The sequence below is a fragment of the Syngnathoides biaculeatus genome, chromosome 15 (assembly GCF_019802595.1).
Source record: "Syngnathoides biaculeatus isolate LvHL_M chromosome 15, ASM1980259v1, whole genome shotgun sequence".
Classification (NCBI taxonomy): Eukaryota; Metazoa; Chordata; class Actinopteri; order Syngnathiformes; family Syngnathidae; genus Syngnathoides; species Syngnathoides biaculeatus.
In genome coordinates, this window is record NC_084654.1 from 23828928 (window position 1) to 23850465 (window position 21538).

General features: G+C 46.1%; 1 protein-coding gene and 1 long non-coding RNA gene across 3 annotated transcripts in view; one reads left to right on the forward strand and one right to left on the reverse strand.

Annotated features, from left to right (window-relative positions):
* Positions 1-21538, forward strand: part of LOC133513242 (uncharacterized) — a 40967-nt gene that overhangs the window by 15157 nt on the left and 4272 nt on the right. The gene's annotated exons all lie outside the window — the stretch shown is intronic.
* On the reverse strand, positions 77-19384 carry crip2 (cysteine-rich protein 2). Its single transcript, XM_061843822.1, has 8 exons — positions 19196-19384; positions 8602-8696; positions 4458-4515; positions 4238-4378; positions 2861-2929; positions 2000-2094; positions 1468-1525; positions 77-853 (listed from the first exon to the last, which is right to left on the reverse strand). Exons 1-8 carry the CDS (start codon positions 19236-19238, stop codon positions 804-806), a joined length of 609 nt encoding a protein of 202 aa, XP_061699806.1. The 5' UTR covers positions 19239-19384; the 3' UTR covers positions 77-803.

The following is a 21538-nucleotide window of genomic DNA, read 5'->3' on the forward strand; positions in this document are numbered from 1 at the left end:
CCCTCGTGAGGATTAGCGGCTCGGAAAATGAATGCATACTTCCAAATGAAACGTGAAAGCAGAAAAGCAGACGGCACACGGTGCACGTAGTGTCGATTTATTGCAACAGACATAGCAATCTTCCTAAAAACAGATGACTACCATGAATATTAATAATAATAAAACATGTTTATGCTACGTAGCGAGTGTGTCTCGGATGCGACGCTAAACTAACATCAAAACAATGCAGTGTTTCTACGAGCTACGCTAACAGAACACTTTGTCGTCAAACAGATTTTTTAAATTTTTTTGTTTCTTAACATTTTGAAATGATGACAGGAATAATAATAATTATTTTTTTGTGTACCCTGGCTGACTTTTGGAATGTGGCACGGAGAGAACATGCAACCTCCAAAAAGGAAAGCCAGAGAGCCGGGATTTCAACCTTTTAAAGCAGTGTGAGGCAGACTTGCAGGCCACTAGGCCACTGTGCTGTAACAGTCAACTTTTTCATGTTGTCAGGCTGTCAAAACTATTAAATATGACCTTAAAAAAAAAAAAAAACAATACACGTTTTAATGACAATGTAACGATCTCCCGTCTTTTCCGTCCGCAAAACCACATGAATTTTTTTTTTCTGAAGGAATGGCAACGCAAGTTGGTCGTGAGAAAGTGTTAACTCGTAATTATGGAAAAAAAAAAAAAAACAGCTGCGCGGATGAGTTGGGATTTTTCAAAAGGAACAAGATGGCGACGAGGGTGGGGGGCGGGTCGGGGTCAGGAGGGGGTCGGGGTGGTCTCGGCGGAAAGGAGGAAAAGCCGCCTCACTGGGCGGGCTCGTAGATGTAGCTGCCCACGCCGCCCGTGTTGACGCCTGGAGGAGGAAGAAGCACAAAGGGAAAGTCTTGGAGGGCGGGTGGGGGCACCGGGTGGGGGCACCGGGTGGGCAAAATGTGGCGGCAGGGGGCACTCATAAATTTTCCATTAGAATTACAGAGGATTGAAATCTGATTTTACTAATTTACTGTACATTTAAATTTCAACTAGCTTGATTATTGTAAATAAAAAAAATTGTGGCAAAAAATATTTTGGACAAATTTGATTTTTATTAAATGAATTTAAAATGACAGTAATTACGATTATATATAAAACGCATTAATTGCAAAATTTTCTTTAGTAAAATAAACATGCATTTAATTTGTGGGATTAAACAATTGCGCAAATAGAATTACAATAAATATTCAGTAATTAATCAAATGAAATTATTTTTTAACCGCCACATTTTATCAATCTGCGATTGAGCTCGCCCGCTTGTTGTTGTTGTTTTTAAGAAAATCTAACGTGTGCCCCCCTTGCGCACAAACGTTTGCCCACCGCTCATCTAACGCGTGCGTGCAGCGCGAGTCCGTGCCCGCGTCTGTGTCGGACATTCAGGTTGCGGTCAAGTTGTTGATATGCGGCGGGTCGACGGCGCCCCCTAGCGGTTACCTTTGGGCCCGAAGAGGACGGCGTAGCACGGCTTGTGGCAGTAAGGCTGGCCGTCGTGCTGCGAAAATGATTTAGAAAAAAAAACAATATTATGTACACTTGGTGAAGCAGCATGTGGCTCAAGGATATGAGAGTGCGATAGCGACAAAAGTTCCTAAATTGGACTGTCAGTAGACTGAAAAAAAGAAATGAAGCCAAATTTTGACAAAATTAGCTAAGTCGTAGCGGCTGTGTCGCGACAAAAGCCGCTAAGTCATGGCAGCGTGGCGCAAGTGGCTAATTTGTAGCAGTAACAAATCGAAGAAAGAGGCGGTGCGGTACCGCTAGTCACTAGGCTATCGCCGGCAGCGTAATGAGTCGAGTGGCTCGGTAACAGCGGAAGCGGCTGAGCCCTAGCGGTAGCGTAGCAATGAAATGACTAAGTCGGAGCAATAGCATAGCGACGAAAGTGGAACACTGAAACCGGGTCCCCCCCCCCCCCCCCCCCACCCCCACCGAGCTAGCTAGACGCTGCCGTGTAGCCGGCGGTTACCTCGGCGTGGCCGCCAGCGGACAAAGTCTTGCTGCAGCGCTCGCAGCGGAGGCACGGGCGATGCCAGTCTTTGCCCAGCGATGTCACCTTCTCGGCTGCACACGACAACAACACACATGAAAGTCATTTTTGAACACAAAGAGCGCGACAACACATGTAGACAGACAATTACAAATGTTCATTGGCATATATCCTTTACCCTGTTTTTTTTTTTTTTTTTTTGCAATCTTACTGCATCTTAGTCAAAGTTCTTTTGCCTTACGCTGTCAAATCTAAGTGTAAGTGTATGTCTGCCCCCTGGTGGCCAGGAGGGCTATTTAATGAAATAGTGATCCAAAAGTATCATTCTTTACACAATTTTGTTATGTTATTACTGGATGTTTTTCCATCCATCCATCCATCCATCCATGCATTTTCTTTAGCCGCTTATCCTCACAAGGGTCGCGGGGAGTGCCGGAGCCCATCCCAGCTGCCAACGGGCAAAAGGCGGGGTACACCCTGAACTGGTCGCCAGCCAATCGCAGAGCACATTGAGACAAACAGCCGCACTCATAATCACACCTTGGGGCGTCCAATTCATATTGCATGTTTTTGGGCTGTGGGAGGAAAACGGGGTGCCCACCCGGAAAAAAAGCCCCGCAGGCATAAGGGAGAACATGCGAGTCTGGGATTGAACCCGGGACCTCAGAACTGTGACGGTAACAGTTTTTGTCACGTTATTACTGGATATTTTTATAAAGAACAACCCTGTACGTCAACTGCAAGTTTTCTCATGAAAAATCCTTGAACGGGCAGCGACGTACTGGCGTTATTTTTGTTGACAAATCCCGTCGGTGTCGCCGACAGGCGCGACTCACTCACCGAAGTAGACCTTCTTGTTACACCTGGGACACAAGTTGGCCTCGCCGGAAAACGTGGTGACGCCGCCAGCTGCGCCAAACACACACAAAGTCGTGAGAAACGTTTCCATGGCAACGACCCAGGCTGCATGACAAGCGAGGGGATCAATCGACAACATTTTTAGTTTTATTACCTTGGAAAGTCGGCGTCAGCGAGCATTTAAATTACAGACTGCTGCTCATTTTATGACTTTTTCTTTGCGTACTTCATTAAAAAGCAAGTTTCTTTCGGCTTGTCCCTTTCGGGGTCGCCACAGCGTGTCATCTCAGATGAACGCATATATATGTTTGGCACAATTAAACGCTTGGCAAATTATTTTATTGTGCATAAAAAATAAAAACGAAAATGTTCTGTATGACATTTTATTAAATGACTGGTTCAGTAATTTTGACTGAAGGAATTGTTAAAAAAAAAATCTAAAAATGGGCACAAATTTTGTGAATTTATGTATCCTGAGTTAATAATTTATCATGATTACTAATTGTGTTAAATAAATACTTTAGTTTAAATTCAGTTATTTTAAATCCCAGAGTAGATAAACACACATTTTCTAGAATTATTAAATAATAATAAAAAAATTTACAGAGGAAATTACAGTTTTGGTCAGTTTAAAGAGTAACAAACAAGTGTACATATTTCAAAATGTAATTAAATACTTGTCAGATTAAGAATATTACCTTTAAAACACGGCAGATTTTTTTTTTTTTTAATCATTTACGGCCACATTTATTTTTTTTTTTTTTAACCATTCCGACAAATGACGTGCCCCATCTTTCCCCATTAAAAATCAAATGCGGCTCTCGAGCATAAGTTGGCACACCCCCGGATGATGAGCTCATTGTCTTTACTGCTACAGTGCTGTCATCCGACCTGCAGGTGGTGCCAAAGACCAGTGAAACCAAACTGATAACGTGTACAAAATGAGATAAAAAATGAAAGCCGTTGCAAAGTCGTTGAGTTTCCTCAGTGGTTGTGGGAATTCTTATCCAAAAGTTGGTTCTTTCTGCAGAATTGAAATTATCTGTGCTATCTGAGTCAAAAATGTTTTTTTGCATAAAAATTTAAATTACAATACATTTCTAAAATTGTCACAGATTTTTTTTCCGTGGATAAAAAAAAAAAAAAGCTTTCCATTTAATTTACATTTTTCACAAATTTTTTTCAGATGGTAAATTTTTAAAGCTTCAATTTTTTTTTTTACTTTTTAAATGAAAACAATCTGTCAAAAAAAAAATGAGTACTTGAAATTCAAACTCAGATATACTTCGATGCTACGGGCCAATAGCTGATGGCTTTGTCCTCCGATGCACAAAAAAAAAAAACCATCTCTCCCAATACCTTTGGACGGCGGCTTGGCAACGAAGGTCTTCTTCTCCTCGACCTGCCGGGGGGCGCCGTCCCCGCCGGCGGGTGACACGTTGTTGTTGTTGTTGGCCGGCGCGTCGTACACGTAGGACCCAGCGCCGCCGATATTCACGCCTGCAAACGTTCAAAAGGCTGCTGAAACGTGTGCGTAGTTTCCTGCGGGATTCCAACAAAAAGTGACCGTGTACTGCACCTTTTGGCCCAAAGAGGGCGGCGTAGCACGGCTTGTGGCAGTAGGGCCTTCCGTCGTGCTGAGAGGAGACAGAATATGATGCTCGTGACGCGGTGGCCATAAAAAAAAGACATCACGGTGAACTGCCGTTAGCGTACGGCTACGTTCTGAGCCACTATGGGTGAAAAATGTATAAAAGCATGTTCATAAACACATTAAAACATAACATTTGATGCATAATTGAAACCAAAATTAATGACAGGTGTAAGTCGTAAAGACTGTACTTATTGTAGAACATGTTAGATTTGTGCCTTAAAGAGGCGGGGCCTGGTGCTGTGTGAGTGTCATGGTGTGAGCTGCGGCCAACAGCAGTTCATGCATGAATGCGCTTTTTGCTTGTTTCGCGTCTCTCCCGGCCTTTATTAAATAGCAGAATTTGTTAGTAAGTTATCTGATTTTCATGGAAGAATATTTTCTCTCATATGAATAAGACTTGGGTGGAACGGTGGATCAGCTAGTACAGCGTCGGCCTCACAGTTCTGAGGTCCCAGGTTCGATTCCAGCCCTGCCTCAGTGGAGTTTCCATGTTCTCCCCGTGCCTATGTGGCTTTTTTTTCCAGGCACTCCGGTTTCCTCCCACATCCCAAAAACATGCAACACTAATTGGACACTCTAAATTGCCCAGAGGTGTGATTGTGAGTACGATTCCTCTGTCTCCATGTTCCCTGCGATTGGCTGGCGACCAGTTCAGGGTGGACCCCGCCTCCTGACCGTTGACAGCTGGGATAGGCTCCAGCACTCCTGCCACCCTCATGAGGATAAGCGGTTAAGATGATGAATGAATGAACTAGACTTGCACTTGCGGTCATAACAAGTAACCACACCCTGGGAAAAAAAAAAAAAAAACTCGACTCCCGATGTTGCTCACGTCTGCTTTGGCAAACTTCGACCAAACATTGCATCAAAACATCAACAACAGCTCAGTGGAACTTGGCCAAACTTTCTGGACCTGCCACCAGCAGTGCCAGCGGTGCCCGTGCCCAACGTCAAGTGGATCCGCGTGCTAAGCTGTAACCTGTTGACTGAATTTTTTATGATTGTTTTAAATCCTATGAAAGTGTTTTTGAATCATCGGATTTTAGGCAGGAAAATTGGCTCTAGCGTGGGTTCACTCTAATAAAAAAAAAAAAAAAAAAAAAAGCAACAATTGTTCTAAATCTCCATCCTGGCTGCAACATTTTGTAAGTGATGGGGAAAAGCGACTCTTTCTAAAAAAGGAAACTCGATGATGTCATCGCCGCCGGTCCACCCAACACAAAACAGTCGAACGTGTCAAGCGACTGTTTCCACTACTTGAACCCCTTGACTGGCCGTCGTCGCATGCTGGGAATGCGGCGGCGGCAGCTCACAGGAGAATGTGGGGGGGGGGGGGCGACCGTTGGTCCGAAGCTCGATGACCATAGATGAGGAGAAAGCGGCGAGCTCTGGCGAGGTGCTACCCACAATGCTCGCTGCTCAAGCCGCATGACCTCATTCAATGTCGTTGACGGTCGAGATCGCTGGCGGGCAGACTACGGCCCAGCGGACATTTCATACATGGCTCTAAATTTTCACGTTTTTATGTCCTTGAACTTTTTACTTTCGGTATATCTTTTGAAACCGTCCTGTAATATTCCATGTATCAAATTACTTTTCCCCCACCCCCCCCCCCCAATTGGTTCATCAAAATGTGTATTTTTTCAACGTTTTAAATTTCATCTTAACTTCCTAAGCAAAACAAAAATGGCGGCCCGTCGGGCCAACGTTTGAAAGCGGGTTTCAAAATGCGACTTTTCCAAAAGTGCAGCATTGCGTAAATAAGTCAAATTTGGGCCACGGCGGATTCACAATTCATCTTTTACTGCGTGACGTTAACTAAAATGGCCGATTTGCGCCTGGCTGCGTAATTTGGCCACTTCCTGTAACCAGAGGAGCAGAGTGGACGCCATCTTTGGGTCGAGCAAGCATCAGGAAGGGTCCAAGAATGACCCCTACAGGACTCCTACTGTACCTCTGCTTCTGTATTAAAGACCTCGCTTGAGTAAAATCTGGAGAAAATATCGCCGTCTGTGTGGGAACCGAGTGGGCTGCGGTCGTGATTTATAAAACCAGAACCAGAACCGGCAGCGGACTCTCGCCCCAAAGGAAGCCGCGTGTGCGCAATCTCCTGAGAAAGTCACTAACCCGCTTGTAAAAATCCGTCAAAGCGAACCGACGGGCGGGCACGTCGTGACGTCTCCGCTGCAGTCTGCTGAGAACTCGTGGCAGCCATACCATAATAATCGAGTTAACAGTAGCCGGGAAGGCTGTCGACCGAATGGGATCGATTCTTCGCATCTTCAGGCGACGGAACCAAATGGAGTACACGGTGTCGCGCCACGTGACGCCACCGGCCGATGAGAGTACGGATTTCGGGAGTAGCGCCAAATTTCAATTATTATTCCAGAAATCTACGCGCTCCATTCTCCTTTGTTTGACGGTTCAATTTCTTTCACTCCACCCCCGCCCCTCCCACTTCTCTATCAAAGTCCGTGTTTGGATGACGTCCACAGAGGATGGGACCGGGGGTGCCGGGCGGGACGGTACGGTACCGTAATCGCGTAGAGATTAAACAGCAGCGTGCTTTCGAGGTCCGTTAGAGATCGCATCCTCCTGGCCGCGCTCCGGCGAGGTGGGGGAAGGTTCCGTTCGCACGCCGGTGACGCATTCCGACGCGGTTGGCGGCGGAAAACCGTGAAAACCGCGCAGCACTGAACGCATGGGTTGCGAGGGGTTTTGCGGACACGCGCCAACGGAGGACGAGGACCTCGTTTTAAGCGAGAGGGGGGCTGAGGACGGCGGGAAAACCAAACGCTGCCTGCGTGTAAAACTTTTCCGCAATCGATGTCGTGTGCACAAAGACGAAAAAACATCCTCGTCACAGAATTCTCTGTAAAAGGCAAAGGCGCAAAAATGTTACAGTTCGCATTTGATCATTTTGCGAGATCCTCATTTCTTTGTGTCCCCCTTCTCATTTTACATTATCCGTCCATTTTCCTCGCTGCTTATCCTCACGGGGAGGTGTTTTAACCGGATGACTTGCAAATTTTCGTTTTTCTCAGTTGGGCTGCATGCAAACGGCCGTACTTTGCGCAGGTGTCCTCTCGATGGACCCCTTTTGCGTTATCGGTTTTTCCAGTATTATAATAGACTGCGGGCAGCACGGTGACTCAGCTGGTTGAGCGTTGGTCTCTCACGTCTGAGGACCCGGCAGGTTCGATCCCGGCGCCGCCTGTGTCGAGTTTGCATGATCTCCCCGTGCCTGCGTGGATTTTCTCCGGGTGGGCACTCCGGTTTCCTCCCACATCCCCAAAACATGCAACATTCATTGGAGGCTCTTAATTGCCCCAAGGTGCGATTGTCTCTTTGTGCCCTGCGATTGGCTGGCGACCAGTTAAGTGTATACCCCGCCTCCTGCCTGTGGACAGCTGGGATAGGCTCCAGCACTCCCTGCGACCCTCGTGAGGATAAGCGGCAAAAGAAAATGGATGGATGGATAATAGACTGGGCTTGGCAGCATTTGCCACCCGACATACGTGCTTTTTCTTAACATTGGTGTGCAAAGTAAATATGTGCCACCAGGATTTGAATTTGAAATGTAAAGTCATCACATTTTCAATAGTCAATAGTCTGAAATTCAGGCAGGCAGGGTTACTTCAGGTCAGATCCAAACAGCCAGCCAATCGCACGTCACGTGACTAAGAAAGCGGCTGAGTGTTCGGTTCTGACCTGAAGTAACCCTGCCTGGTGGCACAGACTGTGAATTTTAGACAGCGAATTGTAGTCAGTTGAATTGTTAACATTGAAAAGTTACATTCAAATGCAACTATTGAAAATGTGACCACTTTACATTTTAAATTCAAATCCTGCTGGCACTAATTTATTTCCATCCCTCTCCGTTCACAGCCATGTTGTTAGAGGAAGCGGCACGGGGTTGGCGAATCCATAACAATCGACGAAACGGGTCAGCCCAAGTTTTTTTTTTTTTTATGTCACTCGTACGGCATCGGCCCGCGGCGCTCGGGATCCCCGGCCACCCGCTGGCGCCGCCTCCGCCGTTTCGGATCCCGGATGTCGTCACACTGACCTCGGCGTGGCCTCCGGCGTTGAGCAGCTTGTTGCATCGGTCGCACTTTAGGCACAACTTGTGCCAGTCTTTGCCCAGTGACGACACCTTCTCGGCTGTGTGTGTGGGGAGGGGGGGGGGGTGACAAAAAACACACACACACAAATTCGTCAACAAGAGGCTTTCCTTGTTCCTGTAGCAGAAGAATGATGGACTTGTGCTCCAATCTTGTCATCGGGCCAAGCCGGTGACGACTGGGAATGCCTGTGAACTAGACAGGATGCTGCGGTGATGTCATCAAGGGACAGACACGCAGCTTTGTGGTCCCAGTCCAGCTGGAAAAGGGGCGGCGACCCCTCCTCCCTTAGTGGCCCCTCCCCCTTGCTCAAATCTAACCGACATCCTTTGTGTGACCCCCCCCCCCCCCCCCCCATCACTTTCCAGTTCACCCATCCAGCCTCTGGCGAACTAACCCAGGCTGCGAAATCTAACCTGCGACGATGATTCATTTTTAATTTCATTTTTCTTTTGCATAACACTATATCTTGCACGGTATTGCATAAAAAAAAAAAACACGATAAAAGCTAAATGTTTAGAAACGAACTGAGTGATGTGAGGAGGCGGACTCGGTTCGTCTGCCCACGCGTGAGTGTCTGGGTGTGAAATGTGGCCCACATCAGGTCCTTGTTAATGTTGACCGTTAGTCCCCGTCCAAGCAACAGCTGAGAGTGCATCGGCAACGGTGGCCAGCCTTCCCCACATACCTTGATTGATTAATTTTTCAGGGATGGATCTATGGGTGTATAATACACAGTTATAACCATTAGGGGTTGTTTTTTTTTTTACGGCTCGAAATCTTACCAAATCAAAATTGTTGTTCCTTTGGGAGATAATTTTGCTTAGCATTTTTCCCCCCAAAATCAATTTTTTTCAGCTTCTCCCCCCATTCTCTTTTCCTCCAGACTGACCACCCCCCTCCTCCAAGGTACCTAATAATACTTGGTCCAATCATAGGTCTGTTCTCACACAATGGTGTCCCAAGGAACTGTGCGGGGGCCACAGAGGAAAGTCCTTCGCTTATCGCTGTGGGACACAAATAGCCGGATACTGGAGTTGACTTCCTAACAAAGGACACCCCCCCCACCCCCCAAATTCCGGCATGGAAACCATTTTCATGAAGGTAACCAAAGCAAAAACAGGAAAGTCATAAATGCCGAAGTCTACAGAGTGCAAGTCAATCGCTGACATTAGCCGCTAATATTAGCCACTGAGTAGCTCGCCCCGCGATTGGGAAGCTGCTTTTCCGCACCGTCCCTTGCTGACGTGAGCGGAAGCTAGCGGGTGAGCTGAACGGAACTTAATAGAAGCAGTGGACAAACGTGACAAAACTCCCGACTAAAAAACTGGCCTTGTAATCGGCGAACGATGATTTTGAAGTGCGTGTTGCGTGTTGTACATGTTACACCCTCTGCAAAAGTAACGTCACATGACCAAACCTGGAAAACAGATCGCAGACTGCTCCTCGAGTATGCCGCGAAAACTAGCATAACTACGAGTTAATGATACGATGGTTTGAAGCAAATTTTAGAACATTGGAGAACAAAAGAACACAAACGGTGCTGCACACCACTCAGATATACAGTATGTTCTAGACAAGTGGACACTATAAGACTAGCCCTCAAATCAATGAGTCAGTTAGGGAAATTCAGCCAAATTGCTATCCCTTCAGTATATTTGTTATTGTTTTAATTTCTTTTCGTGGCCAACACAGCGGACGAGTGGTTAGCATTTGTGCTTTACAGTTCTACCGTTCGTGCTTTGAGTCTCCTTTGCCTTGCTGCGCCGGGTTTGCATCGTCTTTCTGCCCGTGCGTGGTTTTTGTCAGGGTTTCCTAACAATAAAATTGTGGTTTCCCGTTTGGCTCCTCTTGGAGGTGGAGGCCCTCCAACGTTGCCTGTGAACGTGACTTTCACCATTCGTGTTACGCAACGGCGAGGCGCTAACAAACTGTGCCGAGCACTTAAACTGCCGTTTTGATTTATCTCCTCGCAAATCCGAGGACGCCCGTCAACATCCCGACACCTCTCTCGCTCGCTGTTCTAAAAATAGACCCACCCGCCCGCGGGCTAGCGCGTACTTGCGTTCGCATCGGTGAATGAAAAGTGCATCGTGAAAAACTAAAGTGGGCGCTTTAACAGCTCACTGTTGTTGTTGTTTTTGTTGTGTGTAAGGGTTGCGAGCGGGGGGGAGGTGGCTCAATGTGTGTGGCCTAGATGATGTTTATAACCCACCAACCCGCCCCCACTCAGACCGGATTGAAATCCTCATTAGCCGCGAGAACGAAATGTCAAGGATTCATCCGGACGGTTTCCGTAACAACACACCAACAAGAGGGGTCCTCGGTTTTACAGTTACTGGCCGGAGTCACCGTTTGTCGTTGGATTGTTTTCCATTCACGGCCTAAAGATGTTTTTCATACAAATATTTACTGTAAATATGCCGTCATAAACTGAGGATCCGCTGGCTGATATTACAGTAATATCTTCCTTAAAAGTTTGTACAGGGTTAGGCGATGTGTCACTGGAGATGCCGTTCAATGTTGTTGCCAATACACTTGCATTGGGGTCAGTTGGGCCACCGGATAGAAACTGAACTAGCTGGGGGGGCGGGGGGGGGGTCTCGTCTAGTGAGACAATTGGTATCTTTGTAATGCACAATACTACCTCCACAAGACTGGAGAGAAGACCCGATTCCTTCTGTCTGTCCCCCCCACACCCAATCGCTAGCATATAAATTTCATTATGTTGCCACTCTAGGAGTGAAACAAAATTGTAAACTGAAGAGATCCTCTAATTCCATTTTGTACAGTATATACTGTACATTGAAGTGTATTGTGTGGAAACGCATAAAACCGAGCAGTTCGGCAAATCAGCCTCGCCCTTAATTCTTGAGGAAAGCACTGTCAAGCTTCTCCCCGCGGTTTGAAATCACGTGCCAGGGAATCAAACAAACTCAAGGTGGCCTCAAGTTCCTAAGCCAATCAGCCAAAGTCGTGCCGCGACTGATTCAATTTGATCCTACGTCCAGCTTCAGACTTTAAGAGGAAAACTGTGACTCCCAAGACCTGAAGAGAACGTTGAGGGTGGGGGTGCAATGGCCTAATCCTTCAACAACTTAATTGCAGTTGATTTGTTCGGGCTGGACCGAGACTCAACCCGAGTTGGACAAAAGGTTTGTCCTTCCTCTTGAAAGTCACAACACCCCAGGGTACTGATCTCCCCCCCCCCCCCCCCCCCCACAACGGATATCCCAGAATGCGCCACGCCAGGAATGTCCTTTTGACAATCTATAAATCGAGTGCGGCGAGTCGGGCACAGGGGGGCTTGGATGTTAATGGGTTTGACAGACGCAGGAAGTCCGTGCTGAGCTACGGTAGGAATAATAATATTTCGCAATCCTTATGATCGGTCGCAACAAACGGCGGCTGACCGGGCTCAATTTACCCTCTGGCACTGTGACCCATCTGCTCAGTCACGTCTTCCTCATGCCAAAGAGGGGCAGCTGCATCCCTGCGTGAGGTTCTTTCAGGAAGAGTCTGGTCCAAAACACGAGTTGGAACAACTTCAATATCCTAGAGCGTAAACCCAGGACCTGGATACTTAGACGAAGGTCTGAATCCACTCTGAACGGTTGCTAGGCTGTTTTGAGAAAAATTAAATGGAGTGAGGTTCCCCAGGTTGGCATCTTACACCTCTGCATTCCTTCGACGATAATCCAGGGAGAGGGAGGAGTTTAGCTACTGGACTGACTGACTCTGACTCACACTTTGACGAAATTTGGTGGTGAATGGGGTTGGGTTCCCCTGGTCGGCAAAGTTAGCATCTAATATGTCCGTCTGCGTTCCTTCCAGTTCGGCGTGTAGGGAGCAGGAGTTGTTTTGCAACTGGACTGACTGCAGCGTGACGTGATAAATGAAGTGACGTTCCCCGGGTCGGCAAAGCGGGTTTCTAAAACCTCGACATCCCGATGACTCCGGGAAGGTGGGGGTGGAGATGAAACAGTCTCTGGTATACTCATAAACTGATGAAATCCCTAAAAAATTCTCAGTTGTCCTGCCCCGTTTTGGATCTGTATAATCTGCTTTATTTTACTTTATTTCATATGACGTTTACCCAGCCTGACAAAGTCAACACTTTTAACACATTTTCATGAGTTTCTTTCCGGTTGAATCACGTCCAAATGGGAGGACATTTCTAGCTACTACACTTAGACAAAAAGGGAACAAGGAAACATTTCGCGGTTTCGGTGAGCTGAAAAAAATGAAGAGGAAAAACAGCGCTACAGCGTGGACCGGTCCAATTGATTTCTTCTGGGTCATCGTGTGCGCACAGTGGGCCCGACGCCACGGCATGCTTTTCGGGAAAAAAAAGGGGGCCTCTCTCTCGCCCTTCATCTCTGTCGCCCCGTGGCTGACACAACCTTGGGGTAAAACTCAGCTGCGGAGGTCGTCTGTGGCCTCGGCCAAGGCGAGGTTCCCTGCGCGGGCTGACAAACCCCCACCGTCCTTAACCGTCACTCTCGCTCTGTGAATAAAAGAGGCCGACCTCGTGAATTCTTCCGTCTGAGCTGCAGTTGACTCGCATCCTGTCTGTGTTGGTCAGAAAAAGCCGCCGGGCAAAACTGCAGCCCTGCCTCGGTGACTCGTTTCCCCTGGTTACACGCACGCTCGGGAGAGATTCAGTTTCTAGGGCGGTTTAGAAAATGTCTGCGTTAACATTTAGAAAATATACTCTCGGGCCCGAAGAGTCTGGGAGCAAAACAAGCTAAAGCAATCACGAGAGGCAAGTCCACTGCAAGACAACAACCAAGAAAAACGCTTCAGCAGGCGTTTCAGAGCCCTGACCGTCACTAAACAGCTTGAACCAATAGCCGCAGTGACGAGAGTGAAGATCCTCGCTTGGCAAAGTGAGTCGCATCGTTGCAACGCTCAAATGTGGACCTGCACAGGATTTCGCTCAGTTGCTTGAACGTCGAGTCACATCACGGATGCGGGGAGGATACCGAACTTGGCAACGAGACGCTTTCACCGGCGTCAGAAACTGAGAAGGTCCGTCGCGGCGCCTCCATTAAGGGATCATATTTACGCCTCCCGAAAGGCAGACGACCGGCAACGGGGTGGCGGTTATGAAACGGCGCAGCGCGGGAAGCGGCGACTCAAGAAAATGGACGTTATGTAACCGACGAGTAGCATTCATGCAGCCGGGCGGAAAAAAAAAAAAAAAAAAAAAAAAAAGGTACTCCGGGCACGCTGACGGGAGGATAAAAAGGATATTGTGCGGTCAAAGTGGCATTTAGGTGTGCGAAAGAGCACAGTCCGGAGGTAGGGGACGGTGCAACTCCAGCACGGAGGGGGGGGGGGGGGGGGGGGACCTGGTGTGAATGGAAATGTCGTCTCTAATTATAATGCATGAGGCGCTCGGGGACACTCGTTTAAATAAAGACAAGCCATTACGGCCACGCCGTGGGAGCGAAGGATAAAGGAGAAGATGTGGACAAATCTGAACATGAAGACAAACGTGGAGGAGGAGGACAAGAAGAAGAAGAAGAAGAAGACAGCGCAGGATCACCCAGGACAGTCGGTTGGCATAAGTGGCTGATGGGCAGGGGTCTCTGGCAGGGAGCGAGGGTCCCAAAGTTGTCCACACCTAAGCCACAGGTGTCAAAGTCAAGGCCCGGGGGCCAGATCCGGCTCGCTACGTGATTTTACGTGGCCCGCGAAGGCAAAGAGCGTCAACTTCCAGGATTCTGCTGAAAATCTCTACCAAAAATTTCTAATTCTCGTATCATAAATAGTAATGTTCAGATATCATGAGCATTTTTGTGTGACCAAAGTGAACAAAGGTTGAAACACCCCCTTAACCTTGACTTCTAATTTGAAAACTAGTTCATACATTTCATATGTAAATAGGATGAGGCAATTCAAGGTTTTTATGGTTTCAGTCATAATGGCCCTCGGAGAGACAAAAATGAGTTTGACCCCCCCTGACCTAAGCGCACAATCAACTTATGGCTGTCCGTTTCTTTCGGCTTGTCCCGTTAGGGGTCGCCACAGCGTAACATCTGTGAGGAACGCTCATTTTTGTTTGGCACAGTTTTTACGCCAGATGGGCAGAAATTTATGTGGTGGGAGAACGTCGCTAGACTGGTTTGATATGACAGAATTCTGAACGGAGTTGTTGAAATTAGCGCATCAACTGCTATCGCTATCTTTAACTTTGTGATGCCGGTAGAGGACGTGAACCAGATTGAGCGTCATTTGTGCTCTTGATGGAAAACAAGTGTTTGGCGTGAGGTTCCCCACGTTGGCAAAAGGTCTAACGCCTCTGTTATTGTGACTAGTCCACTCTGACGCAAAACTTGCAGCGAATGGAGTGAGGTTCCTCCCGTTAGTCATATTAACGGCGTTTTGTTGTCATTTTGCCGCTTTTAATGCAGAAGTGCAACATCATAGCAACGCCCGGTGCATTGCGCGCGCTAATGCAAGGAGATAATCTGCGTTTGTTTGACCGTTAATCTCGAGGTTGTACTTGAAAAGCAGTGGGGAGGAAAAAAGTTGTTTAGCCATGATGAGAACAAGCCGCTTTCAAAGTAACTAACGGAAGGTTTTACAAACATTTCCAAGCCAGAATGCAGGATTTCTTTTTTTTTTTTTTTTTTTTCCCTTGTGCGTGTTAAAAGAGGGGAGTCAAGTGTTTTGACTTGTCGCCTGCAACAAATCAATAAACGGCAACAACAGCTGGAAGTCGACTAGCGTAGCTCACCACCGACCACCACAGGAATTACAATTGGAGTCAAATGGGACAGGAAATTGTCGTCCCCCCCCCCCCCAACACCATTCGGAATTCTCATTTCCACCGAGGTCGCTCAACCCTAAAATTGCTTCACTGACTACGTAAAGTAACAGTGGATCGAATGATGTTGCCCAGCGTGCCAAAGTTAGCAATGTATCAACAAGTTTGATGCCGATGAAGTGGAAGTTTTGACTGACTTTCGCTTGCCCGTTTTGATCAAGTGGAAAAAAAAAATGACAAGAGAAGGGGTGTCAAACTCATTTTTGTCACGGGCCACATTGCAGTTTCCTGCAAAGGGCAGTTATGACTCAAACCATAAAAGTTTTTAATCGCCGCGTCATATTTACACACGAAATTGATGAACTGAAGGCCCCGTAGCTAAGTGGTTAGAGGATTGGTTTGGTAAACCGGGGGTCATGAGTTCGTATCTTATTAGGGCCTCTACTCCGCGAGAGGGGTTGGGTCAGGAAGGCCATCCGGCGTAAAAACTGTACCAAACAAATATGAGCGTTCATCTGAGATGTTACGCTGTGGCAACTCCTAACGAGACAAGCCGAAAGAAACTTCCCTATTCATGTTTGGCAACACGAAAAGGCTTATAATATCTTAACATTCTCATTTTTTTGACAATTTGAAATTTTGGTCCAGATTTTCGCGGGAATCATGGAAGTTGACAGATGTTTTTCCTCCACGGGCCACACAAAATCAGGTGGCGGGCCGCATCTGGCCCCCGGACCTTGAGTTTGACACCTGTCGACTAGAGTGAGGTTCCCTTAGCACGGCAGTCAGCGAGAGTGCCAAACTCCTTGTTTGGGCCACATCGCAGTTGCACGTTACCTCGGAGGGCGACTATGACTGTGAACCCCAACAAAACGCGTGATCGCATGCTATTGCCGTAATTCCCGGCCTACAGAGCACTCCTGGTTACAAGCCACACCAAGTACATTTGCAAAGGAAATACCACTTGGTACATACATAGGCCACTGCTGCGTAAAAGCCGCAAGTTCCCGCATTGAAACACGAGATATTTACAAAGAAAGATGGTACACAGAGAGTTTAATGCTAGCGCCGCCGCGCTTACACTAACGCTGCGCTAAGAGGGCTGGTTAAAAAAAAAACAACATACTGGTAAAAATCACTGACGCACAGCAGTAACACGCTAGCGCAGTGCTATAAGGGCTAGACCGGTAAAAGTCACTTCCTCGGCACATATATTCCACCAGTGTCACTCTTACCTTTTCTGCTCGAGTGCACCCTTGTGGCCATTAGGAAAAATGCACAAATCAGCCACATCACCCCATAAGCCGCAGGGTTGACAGCGTGTGAAAAAATTTGCGCGTCTTGCTGGGGCTTATAGTCCGCAAATTACGGTACATATCTGCAAGAAAATTAATGGATAACTAGTTTTGCAATTTCTAACTATTATTCAATTGATATTAAAAGGGGCATCGGTAAAAAAAAAAAGAAAGGCTTGCAGTACCTCAAGGTCATTAAACGTGAAGACACTTTGCAATTTTGTTATTTTCGCAAGAAACGTAGTTATTTGCTTTCGTGGGTGGGGGGGGGCATCTGGCCCCCACCTCGAGTCTGACGTATGTGAGTTAGCACGTCAGTACCTAAGCGTAAACACAACTACAATGCCAACGGAAAGTCTTTTTAGCTATTGAGATGATTGTCAGCATAGTTTGATAAGAAAAGATGCTTTTTTTTTTTTTTTTTTACATCAATTTTTGGACCAAGACAGTGAAATTGGTTCATTTTCCTCATCACAGTTGTCGGGAGAAGTCACTGACGCAAAAATGTGCCACCGACATCTCGATCAAAACATTCCCGTGGAATTCCGCCCAAACTGCGGGATGGAGAGGAGAAAATGCGCCGATTGCGCGGAATCCGAACCGGTCGGAAAACCTCAGAACCTCGCCACGTTCACTCCCTTTTCCCATCTGCCTTGTCATGTGGCTTTTTTTTTTTTTTTTCCCCCTTGAACCTCCCACGTGACGACTCCATCTCCACCGACGTACCGGATGCTTCTCAAAGCCGTGCGGGTGCGCTTGTTTTTCCCCATCATCGTCTTTACGTCAACACGGGCCTGACGGGGACACACCCCGAGCAGAAATAACTGCTCTTACATAAAATAAAACGCCGGCTGCGCCTACCAGCGCTCGCTTCACGCGTCTTGCTGGGGCCAAGGTCTTTTTTTCATGTTTTTTTTTTTGGCGGGATGAGCAGCAGCTGTGTCACTCTGCTTATGTAATTGAGTTAGAGAACAGAAATGAAAAGGTAGCCTGATTTTGTTGTTTACGTCTGCACGACTGAATCATAAACAGTTGCGGAAAACCAGTCATATTATTATTGAAAGATAAAGATCCTTGTTTACGTGTTTTCTTCCCACGTTGCTCGATGTGGGCATCTGGTGTTTTTTTTCGCACGCTTGGCAAGAGCGTCGCTCGCGTTCCCTGCCAAGCTGCTCTGCGGACCAAAACAACAAATTAAAATGGCAGGAATCTCCGAGAAAGGCTTAAAATCGGAGGACGCGGACAACTTTGAGCGGAACGATTGCGCTAAACCGCAGGTGTCAAACTCAAGGCCCCGGGGGCCAGATCTGGCCCGCCACGGGATTCTATGTGGCCCGCGAAGACAAATCACGTGCCAGCTTCCATGATTTCTTGTTAAAAATTTGTCCCAAAATTTCAAATTGTCACACCATGAATGATTATGTTCAAATATTGCAAGGATTTCTGTGTTACCAAGCATCAATAATCGTCGAAAAACGCATTACCTTTGATTTCTAATTTTAAAACCATTTCATCAATTTCATGTATAAAGATTTTTATGGTTTCACGGTCATAACGGCCCTCTGAGGAAAACCATAACAACAATGCGGCCCAAGACAAGAATGAGTTTGACACCACCCAAATAGTTGTGGATTGTTTAAATGATTGATTAGTTGTCGAACAATCGTGAAATCTCTCTAGAGAAGTGTTGAAACAGTAGTCTATAACTCTTTACATTTTAGGAAAAGGAAAATGCAGGGTGCAGAGAAGCGTAACAGTTAAATTATGAATCTCTTCCTTGAAAAAAGTGCAACATAAGTCTTTTGGCTTCAGTCTAAAATGGACGACACAGATGAGCGCAAAACACTAACAGTTTTGACAGTTATTTAAACCAGTTTCAAGTTTTTCCTTTATAGGAAAGTGCAGCATCGACAGTTTGTCTTTTTTTTGGGAGGGGTAAGGAATGGCACTGAATAGTCAACAACCATTTACAAATATGTTAAATATTTTGTTTTCAAATCCGCGCAACGTCGATAGCTTGCGGTCATTTTCGGGAAAAGAAGGTAAAAGACAAGCGCACTAGTGACCGTTGGAGCAGTTCCAAGTATGGACTGTGTGGAAATATGTTTGATATATTTTAAGAACCTCATTTGGGGCAATATTTGCTTTTTGTGGAGTCTTTTCTCCATGAAGTTATGCCTCTGTCAATCATTACTCCATTTTTCCCCATAGAGACTGACTTTCCCTTTTAGGAAGGCTGTCAATGGAAACGCGGCTAACCTGAAATTTGGGTGATAGCAGTATGGATGTTCGTTCAATGGCGCTTTTTCATTTAGGAAAAAAAAAAGAATTATTTTTGCTATTAAAATAAGATAACGTGGTGAATAAAAGGGAACAAAAAAATGTCGATTCTGTACAATCGATATTTTGGCTAGTACCACTAAAATTGAGTCGGGAAGCAGACAAAGCGGGTGGGGGGGAAAAACTCACCGAAGTAGACCGTCTTCTCGCACTTTGGGCATTTCGAAGCCATGTTTGTCGAGACAGGTGATGTTTTTTTTTTGTTTTTGGGGCGAGAATGGAAGCGACGAGCGTCTTCTTGCTGGCCCACAACGCGAGTGCGGCGATGTGCGGTTCGGGCACCCGAGTGGATTCGGCCGGCGGATGCTCATTTGCATAGCCGCGCCCACCACTTCCCCCCGCCACAGTGGCGGTGCCTTCAAGTGCGTCAGGGGAAAAACAAACGCTGTGATGAACAAGTGGTGACATGGATATAAAAAGATTACAAATATGTTTAAAAAAAAAAAAAAGATCAAAACGGGTGGCAATCCAAGGTGGAATACGCTGGGGCGTCATTAAAATAAGTAGAATTAAATGAAGACATCGCCAAGTACTGTTTAATAGTTTTACAACCCATGGTGCGAAAGTCCTCAAAGTAAACGCTTGTTCTATGTTAATTAAAACGCGAGTAAATGAATGTCATAATCATAAAATTAAATTAAGTGGCGCACGTAAGTAACAAACAATTCGGTGTGCTTTTTCTTATATTTTGTCCGTAATCTTGATTTACAGAAATTACCCGTAGAAAGTATGCATAAAATACAAATTTATTGAATATATTTTACATTTTATTGAAATTACATTTTTATGACGACATCCTCTAACACTCATTCAAATAAATATTCATATAAATACATAATAAATTAAATACAAATAAAACTCATTACATTTTTATCACAAGATAATCTAATATTCAAATTACTACAGATAAATACAAAGAAAATAAAACTCCACAGTCACATACGTTAAATGTAATTTAAATTAGCATAAATAAATGGAATTGTATTAAATATGCAAATTAATTCCACTTAAATTAGAAATAAAACAAAATTCAAATCTGATTAATTAAAATTAAGCAAAACAAAACAAATTTATTTATATCACACATTTCATAAAAAAAATGTTCATTAAAAATACACAACAAATAATTAAGAATTAATACAATTGAAAAAAAAATCCAAAATATTTTGAAGAAAATTTAAAATATTTTTGAAAAAATACAATTGCACCAAAATAACTAAACATGTGTTACACACGTTAAATCTCAATTAAAGGGGTCATATTTTGCCCAACCAACTTTTTGCAGTATTTGGGGTGGAATATTATCTGCAGTAAGCGTGAAATTGACATGATAATCGTACACGCATTCCCGAGTTCCAGACAATTTTACTGAGGTACTTTCCCTCTTCCCACAGCAGCAGCAGCAGCAGCACTAGTGGGAAGACTTTCGCAGCCTCACAATGCATCCTTTGAGGGCCACCGACTCGTCGGAATGCGTCCGGCAACGCGAGAGTGCCTGGCGCGGATCCCGGTCCTCCTCCTCCTCCGGTTCGAATAGAAACAACGTCAGGTGTCGCATACGTCGTTTCGCGATCACGTTCTGGGGAGGGACTGAGGTCGTGGACGGAGGCGTCGTCTGCCGGCTGACGAAAAACAGACGGCGGCGGCGCAACAGCAGATTTCAGTACAGTAGTGGTAGCGTGGAGATGGAACACCCCCCGCCCCCCATTTCCAGCACAGTTCAGACCCTTTTGGTATACAGTACGCGGTGCCAGTGGAAAAACATGAAGTACTTCAATAGAGTTGATCCTGTACCAGGAGTCACTGTTGGTGAATTGTGGTCCGCACGCTTGCCTTTGGTGTGGGATCGATAGCTGCCCTGCGACTGACTTGTGACCGGTTCAGGGTATAGTCCGCCGTTCGCCTGAAGCTAGCTGGGATAGGCTCCAGCTTGCCCACAACCCTTGTGAGGATAAGTGGCTTGGATGATGACATGACATGACATGTATTACCAAATCGTTTTATGCTTCCGACTGGCAGTTACGGGAAAGGTAGCAGGTTTCACGACTGTAGTGATGTTGTGGAGATGAAGTCCATTTCCATCGATCGTAGCAATTTCGGCGTACAAACTCCAGGGGCGAGTGTACGGCACAGCTTCGCAATGGCGTTATTCTAATTTCTATTTGGCTAGTTTTATCGTCTAAAGTCAGGATTTGTACATAGTCGCCGCATGTGGAGATTAGAAGATTTGTGACGGGGCGCAGGGAAAGTCACACAGATTGAGCGGCAAGGACGCCGCAATGTTCTCTCTCTTTGCTCCAGTGGGTACTCGCAATAAACCCCGCATCGCCGCTGTGTCATACTCTACTGTATTGTTTATTATCCTCATAATACTTACAGAACGTCGACCTCTAAGCCTGAATGAGATTTTTCCCCGGACCCCCAAAATTTGGAGAGCCCGCTTTCTCTCAAGCAACCGGAGCATCCGCCGGA